Source organism: Panulirus ornatus, chromosome 10 (assembly GCF_036320965.1).
Source record: "Panulirus ornatus isolate Po-2019 chromosome 10, ASM3632096v1, whole genome shotgun sequence".
NCBI lineage: Eukaryota > Metazoa > Arthropoda > Malacostraca > Decapoda > Palinuridae > Panulirus > Panulirus ornatus.
The window spans coordinates 41,137,981-41,146,705 of record NC_092233.1 but is presented as its reverse complement, the minus strand read 5'-3'; the positions used below and the strand labels follow the sequence as shown (position 1 = coordinate 41,146,705).

Sequence of the window (8,725 nt, the reverse complement as noted above, 5' to 3'; positions counted from 1 at the left end):
CCACCCTCCTGCGCACAACCCTATCCATAGCCCACGCCTCGCAACCATACAATATTGTTGGAATCACTATTCCTTCAAACAAACCCATTTTTGCTTTCGGAGATAATGTTCTCGACTTCCAAACATTCTTCAAGGCTCCCATGATTTTCGCCCCCTCCCCCACCCTATGATTCACTTCCGCTTCCATGGCTCCATCTGCTGCCAGATCCACTCTCAGATATCTAAAACACTTTACTGCCTCCAGTTTTTCTCCATTCAAACTTACCTCCCAATTGACTTGACCCTCCGCCCTACTGTACCTAATAACCTTGCTCTTATTCACATTTACTCTTAACTTTCTTCTTTCACACACTTTACCAAACTCAGTCACCAGCTTCTGCAGTTTCTCACATGAATCAGCTACCAGCGCTGTATCATCAGCGAACAACAACTGACTCACTTCCCAAGCTCTCTCATCCTCAACAGACTTCATACTTGCCCCTCTTTCCAAAACTCTTGCATTCACCTCCCTAACAACCCCTTCCATAAACAAATTAAACAACCATAGAGACACTACACACCCCTGCCGCAAACCTACATTCACTGAGAACCAATCACTTTCCTCTTTTCCTACACGTACACATGCCTTACATCCCCGATAAAAACTTTTCACTGCTTCTAACAACTTTCCTCCCACACCACATATTCTTAATACCTTCCATAGAGTATCTCTATCAACTCTATCATATGCCTTCTCCAGATCCATAAATGCTAAATACAAATCCATTTGCTTTTCTAAGTATTTCTCACATACATTCTTCAAAGCAAACACCTGATCCACACATCCTCTTCCACTTGTGAAACCACAATATATATATATATGTATATATATATATATATATATATATATATATATATATATATATATATATATATATATATATATATATATATATATATATATTATCCCTGGGGATAGGGGATTAAGAATACTTCCCACGTATTCCCTGCGTGTCGTAGAAGGCGACTAAAAGGGGAGGGAGCGGGGGGCTGGAAATCCTCTCTTTTTTTTTTTTTTTTTTAATTTTCCAAAAGAAGGAACAGAGATGGCCAGGTGAGGATATTCCCTCAAAGGCCCAGTCCTCTGTTCTTAACGCTACCTCGCTAACGCGGGAGATGGCGAATAGTTTAAAAAAAAACAAAAACAAAAAAAAAATATATATATATATATATATATATATATATATATATATATATATATATATATATATATATATATTTTCTTTCATACTATTCGCCATTTCCCGCGTTAGCGAGGAAGCGTTAAGAACAAAAGACTGGGTCTTTGAGGAAATATCCTTACCTGGCCCCTTTCTCCGTTCCTTCTGGAAAATTAAAAAAAAAGAAACGAGAGGGGAGGACTTCCAGCCCCCCGCTCCCTTCCCTTTTAGTCGCCTTGTACGACACGCAGGGAATACGTGGGAGGTATTCTTTCTCCCCTATCCCCAGGGATTCTATGTATATATATATATATATATATATATATATATATATATATATATATATATATATATATATATATATATATATATATATATATATATTTATATATATATATATATATATATATATATATATATATTTATATATATATATATATATATATATATATATATATATATATATATATATATATATATATATATATATATATATATATATATATATATCTTTCTTTTAAACTATTCGCCATATCCCGCATTAGCGAGGTAGCGTTAAGAACAGAGGACTGGGCCTTTGTGGAATATCCTCACCTGGCCCCCCTCTTTTCCTTCTTTAGGAAAATTAAAAAAAAAAAAAAAAAAAGGAGAGGGGAGGATTTCCAGCCTCCTGCTCCCTCCCCTTTTAGTCGCCTTCTACGACACGCTTGGGAATACGTGGGAAGTATTCTTCATCCCCTATCCCCAGGGATAATATATATATCTATATATATATTTATATATATATATATATCTATATATATATATATATATATATATATATATATATATATATATATATATATATATATATATATATATATATATATATATATATATATATATATATATATATATATATATATATATATATATATATATATATATATATATATATATATATATATCACATTTTTAGAAAGTTACCTTGTGGAGGCGAAGGTGAAGATTGGTACGGGTTTTCAGAAAAGAAGAGTGAATGTTGGGGTGAAGAGGGTGGTGAGAGTAAGTGAGCTTGGGAAGGAAACTTGTGTGAGGAAGTACCAGGAGAGACTGAGTACAGAATGGAAAAAGGTGAGAACAATGGAAGTAAGGGGAGTAGGGGAGGAATGGGTTGTATTTAGGGAAGCAGTGATCGCTTGCGCAAAAGATGCTTGTGGCATGAGAAGCATGGGAGGTGGGTTGATTAGAAAGGGTAGTTAGTGGTGGGATGAAGAAGTAAGATTATCAGTGAAAGAGAAGAGAGAGGCATTTGGACGATTTTTGCAGGGAAAAAATGCAAATGAGTGGGAGATGTATAAAAGAAAGAGACGGGAGGTGCAAGGTGCAAGAAAGGTGCAAGAGGTGAAAAAGAAGGCAAACGAGAGTTGGGGTAGGAGAGTATCATCAAGTTTTAGGGAGAATAAAAAGATGTTTTGGAAGGAGGTCAATAAAGTGCGTAAGACAAGGTAGCAAATGGGAACTTCAGTGAAGGGGGCAAATGGGGAGGTGATAACAGGTAATGGTGATGTGAGGAGATGGAGTGAGTATTTTGAAGGTTTGTTGAATGTGTTTGATGATAGAGTGGCAGATATAGGGTGTTTTGGTCGAGGTGGTGTGCAAAGTGAGAGGGCTAGGGATAATGATTTGGTAAACAGAGAATAGGTAGTAAAAGCTTTGCGGAAGATGAAAGCCGGAAAGGCAGCAGATTTAGATGGTATTGCAGTGGAATTTATTAAAAAAGGGGGTGACTGTATTGTTGACTGGTTGGTAAGGTTATTTAATGTATGTATGACTCATGGTGAGGTGCCTGAGGATTGGCGGAATGCTTGCATAGTGCCATTGTACAAAGGCAAAGGGGATAAGAGTGAGTGCTCAAATTACAGAGGTATAAGTTTGCTGAGTATTCCTGGTAAATTATATGGGAGGGTATTGATTGAGAGGGTGAAGGCATGTACAGAGCATCAGATTGGGGAAGAGCAGTGTGGTTTCAGAAGTGGTAGAGGATGTGTGGATCAGGTGTTTGCTTTGAAGAATGTATGTGAGAAATACTTAGAAAAGCAAATGGATTTGTATGTAGGATTTGTGGATCTGGAGAAGGCATATGATAGAGCTTATAGAGATGCTCTGTGGAAGGTATTAAGAATATATGGTGTAGGAGGCAAGTTGTTAGAAGCAGTGAAAAGTTTTTATCGAGGATGTAAGGCATGTGTACGTGTAGGAAGAGAGGAAAGTGATTGGTTCTCAGTGAATGTAGGTTTGCGGCAGGGGTGTGTGATGTCTCCATGGTTGTTTGATTTGTTTATGGATGGAGTTGTTAGGGAGGTGAATGCAAGAGTCTTGGAAAGAGGGGCAAGTATGAAGTCTGTTGGGGATGAGAGAGCTTGGAAAGTGAGTCAGATGTTGTTCGCTGATGATACAGCGATGGTGGCTGATTCATGTGAGAAACTGCCGAAGCTGGTGACTGAGTTTGGTAAAGTGTGTGAAAGAAGAAAGTTAAGAGTAAATGTGAATAAGAGCAAGGTTATTAGGTACAGTAGGGTTGAGGGTCAAGTCAATTGGGAGGTAAATTTGAATGGAGAAAAACTGGAGGAAGTAAAGTGTTTTAGATATCTGGGAGTGGATCTGGCAGCGGAGGGAACCATGGAAGCGGAAGTGAATCATAGGGTGGGGGAGGGGGCGAAAATCCAGGGAGCCCTGAAGAATGTGTGGAAGTCGAGAACATTATCTCGGAAAGTAGAAATGGGTATGTTTGGAGGAATAGTGGTTCCAACAATGTTGTATGGTTGCGAGGCGTGGGCTATGGATAGATTTGTGCGCAGGAGGGTGGATGTGCTGGAAATGAGATGTTTGAGGACAATGTGTGGTGTGAGGTGGTTTGATGGAGTAAGTAATGTAAGGGTAAGAGAGTTGTGTGGAAATAAAGAGAGCATGGTTGAGAGAGCAGAAGAGGGTGTTTTGAAATGGTTTGGGCACATGGAGAGAATGAGTGAGGAAAGATTGACCAAGATGATATATATGTCGGAGGTGGAGGGAACGAGGAGAAGTGGGAGACCAAATTGGAGGTAGAAAGATGGAGTGATCGGGGCCTGAACATGCAGGAGGATGAAAGGCGGACAAGTAAAGAGTGAATTGGATCGATGTGTTATACCGGGGTCGACGTGCTGTCAATGGATTGAATCAGGGCATGTGCAGCGTCTGGGGTAAACCATGGAAAGTTCCGTGGGGGCCTGGATGTGGAAAGGGAGCTGTGGTTTCGTTCATTGTTGCATGACAGGTGGAGACTGAGTGTGAACGAATGCGGCCTTTGTTGTCTTTTCCTAGCGCTATCTCGCGGACATGGGGGGGGAGGGGGATGTTGTACCATGTGTGGCGGGGTGGCGATGGGAATGAATGGGGCAGATGGTGTGAGTTGCGTGCATGTGTGTATATGTGTGTCTGTGTGTGTGTGTATGAGTGTACGTTGGATATACGGGTATGTATATTTGCGTGTGTGGACGTGTATGTATATACATGTGTATAGGGGTGGGTTGGGCCATTTCTTTCGTCTGTTTCCTTGCGCTACCTCGCAAAAGCGGGAGACAGCGACAAAGCAAAATATATATATATATATATATATATATATATATATATATATATATATATATATATATATATATATATATATATATATATATATATATATATATATATATAATTTTATATATAATTTTTTTTTTTTTTTTTTTTTTTTTTAAATTTTCCAAAAGAAGGAACAGAGGGGGCCAGTTGAGGATATTCCAAAAAAGGCCCAGTCCTCTGTTCTTAGCGCTACCTCGCTAACGCGGGAAATGGCGAATGGTTTAAAAGAAAGAAATATATATATATATATATATATATATATATATATATATATATATATATATATATATATATATATAAATATATATATATATATATATATATATATATATATATATATATATATATATATATATATATATATATATATATATATATATATATATATATATATATATATATATATATATATATATATATATATATATATATATATATATATATATATATATATATATGTGTGTGTGTGTGTGTGTGTGTGTGTGTTGCGTTTAGGATGTAGAGGTGAGTGAATGTGCTCTTTTATGATTTCCGTGTCTTCCCCCGTCCCTCTGTTCCTCTCACCGCCGGCCCACTCATAACAAGTGGCACACGACACAGGAAACCCGCTTGGAAAGGAACTTTTACTTTCTACGGAGATCCATCGTACCCGGGCACGTCAACCCACCGAGCGAAGCGGCAGCTCTGAACGAAACACTGGCGTGTACCGTACTACCATACGACGTTGTTTACTGTGGTGCAAATCATACTGAAATATTCGTTCAGTATTACTCTATGTGTCCCATCTGACGTATTTTTTGAGATATCCTTTCTTCCTGTGCGAGGAGGAGAGTACGAGGCCATACAACTCTCCACTGGGAAGCAAAACGTACGAATGAAATCCGTACAATCCGAGGAAACCCCATGTGGGATAAGGTCAACGATTCCTGTTAGTGAGGGTCATGTGGCGCCTCCTCCCAGGTCGGGGTGGCAGTATATAAGGCTGGGCAGTCATGCTAGAGGCAGCAGATCCTCACCTTCTCTCCACACACCAACACCAGCAGCATCTACACCATGAAGGCAGTGAGTACAACAATGTTTCTCACGCTTTCCTGAGGAAACTCAGGCCACTGCTCTTATGATGTTTGATACAGTTTGTCTGTTTTTCTATCTCTCCTGGAGCCTCTAGGTGCCTGGGAGACATTAGCTCAGTCCTTTGGAGCCTCCAGGAAGCTGAAAGACATGTGTTCTATTGTACAGTCTCCAGGAGCCTAGGAGGCAGGCGTTTCTTCCTGTGGGATACTCAGAAACTTAAGAGGTGTGTTCCTTCCTGTGAACTCTACAGAAACCTACGTAAAAACATGTGTTTTATCGAATAATCTTAGAATATTTTCAAAGAAATTTTGATTTTTCTTGATTATTTTTTCTGTAATTCCAATTGCCTTTCGTGAGCTACCATCAGGGACAAACGAAAGATAGCCTCGTTGCTGTCATCCGGAGTTAATCCATCATGTATATTGCACAAAACAAGCCACAATCAACAGCCAAGCCACACGGGATACCTCTTTGTTTACCATCGTTGCTTCATCTGCCCTTGTTCAGCCCTTTCACAATACGTGACCACTGAGGAGAGCGGATGGGGAAGTAGTAACAGGCCAAGATATTATCGAAAGATGAGTGAGTATTTTGAACGATTGTTGAATGTATTAGATAACAGGGAGGCGGACGTGGTGTGATTGGGACGAGGTGGTATGTGGAGTGAGAGAGTTATGGGTGTTGTTATGGTAAAGAAAGGTCGTGAAAACCTTGTGCAAGATGAAGTGCGGGAGAGCAGCAGGAGTGGATTTAATTAGAGTTGATTAGTTATTCAGGCTGTTCGACGTCTGTTTGGCATTCTGCCTGTGGAGGATACAAATGAAGTATACCTGGTAAGGTGTATGGCATGCACAAAGCATCTGACTGTAAGAAAAAAAATTCTTAGAGAAAGAAAGGACCTGCAGAAAGCATATAAGGCTGACGGAGATGCCTTGTGGAAAGTTTTACGAATATATGGTGCGGAAGAAAGCTGCCAAATGCAGTAAGGAGTTTTACTGAGAGAATAATGCATGTGAGCTAGTAGAAAGGGAGGAGGTATCACAATGGCTATCTGATCTGTTCATGGACGGGGTGATGAGGGACGTAAATACAGGTCTTGGTGCGATTAGGCGTGTCGTCATTAACTGGAAGTGGTGTTTGTGACATGAATCAATTGCTGTAGCAGAGGGCACGGCTCTAGTGGCAGACTCCAGAGAGAAACTAGCAAGAGCTTGGGAGGAGACTGTGAAAGGAAAAATCAATAGTTCATATAAACAAAAGTAAGGTCATAAGTTGCAGAAGAGGAGGAGACAGGTAGGTCTGTGTAACTATAAATAGGGAGAACCTAGAGGAAAAGGAGTGTTCTAGGTTCCTGGGAGTGCACGAGGCAGCGGATGAATCCACAAGGGCTGTAATTAGCTATAGGTTGATTAGGGTGATACAAGGGACCTAAGTTTCTTAGTCTATTGGGAAGCCTGTGAAAGGATGAGTCGGTGTCTATATGGCGAAAGATGGCTAAGTCTGGAGGTACAGTAATCTCGACGTGTTGTATGGATGTGAGGCTTGTAACCTGGACGCAAACGAACGGATGAGAGCGTAGGTGTTGGAAGTAAAATGTCTGAGGACGATATTATATAGTGTAAGACTGACGGGTTCTGTAAGGAATAACAGTAGCAGAGAGACGTGGCAGTAGCAGTTGTCTGACTGAGTCAAGTGAGGAAGGTCTGCTAAAATGGTTTGGGCATACGACAAGGATAAGCCAATATTAATTGACTGAGAGGTTACATGTATCGTAAACTGTGAGGGCAATGGGGCAGGGGATGATTGAGGAGAAAGTAACTTGTAATGGGGAGTATGGGGTATCGGGGACTGAACATTTAAAAGGGCAAGGGATGCGCTTTGGATTCGTAACCAATATCTAAGGACAAAAAAAGAAAGAAAAAAAGCAATATAACCTGGGGTGGGATACGAAAGATTCGTGCGAACTGTCTGTATACTCTGACTGTATTTCAATCATTTTCCTTCCATGAGAAAGTGATGTACAGATTAAGGTTGTTTTCCTTAGACGTGTGGTAAATACTGTGCTACTGTGTTATATTCACATAATAGGTGAGCTGCATACAGAGTCGCGTCCATCAAAATATTTATAGCAAAAATTTCTTATGTTTCTGAACCTTCACCTTACTGTGTCTGAACCTTCACCTTACTGTGTGTGAACCTTCACCTCTCTCTGTCTGAATCTTCAACTCACTGTTTCTGAGCTTTCATCCCACTGTGTCTGAACCTTCACCTTACCGTGTGTGAACATGCACCTCCCTCTGTCAGAATCTTCAACTCACTGTTTCTGAACCTTCACCTCACTGTGTCTGAATCTTCACCTCTCTCTCTCTGAATCTTCAACTTACTGTTTCTGAACCTTCACCTGACTCTGACTGATCTTTCACCTCACTCTGTCTGAACCTTCACCTCACTGTGTCTGAATCCACCTCTCTCTGTCTGAATCTTCAACTTACTGTTTCTGAACATTCACCTTACTCAGTCTGAACTTTCACCTCACTGTGTCTGAACCTTCACTACATTGTGTCTGAACCATCACTTTCCTTTGTCTGAACCTGCGTCACACTGTGTCTGAACCTTCACAATACTCTGTCTGAACCTTCACCTTGCTCTGTCTGATCCTTCACCTTACTGGGTCTGAACCTTCACCTCAGTGTGTCTGAAAATCACTTTGCTTTGTCTGAACATCACCTTACTGTGTCTTAAGTTTCATCTCACTCTGTCTGTGTCTTACTGTGTCTGAACATCACTTCACTGGGTCTGAACATCACTTCGCT

At 40.1% G+C, this 8,725-nt stretch overlaps 1 protein-coding gene across 1 annotated transcript in view; it reads left to right on the top strand.

Moving 5' to 3' along the window:
* The first annotated feature begins 5,784 nt into the window (after positions 1 to 5,784).
* Positions 5,785 to 8,725, top strand: part of LOC139750914 (cuticle protein AMP4-like) — a 37,155-nt gene continuing 34,214 nt past the window's right edge. Inside the window, exon 1 of the mRNA XM_071665801.1 lies at positions 5,785 to 5,900. Coding sequence (XP_071521902.1) covers positions 5,892 to 5,900 — 9 coding nt within the window. The 5' untranslated portion in view covers positions 5,785 to 5,891. The remainder of the gene's footprint in view (positions 5,901 to 8,725) is intronic.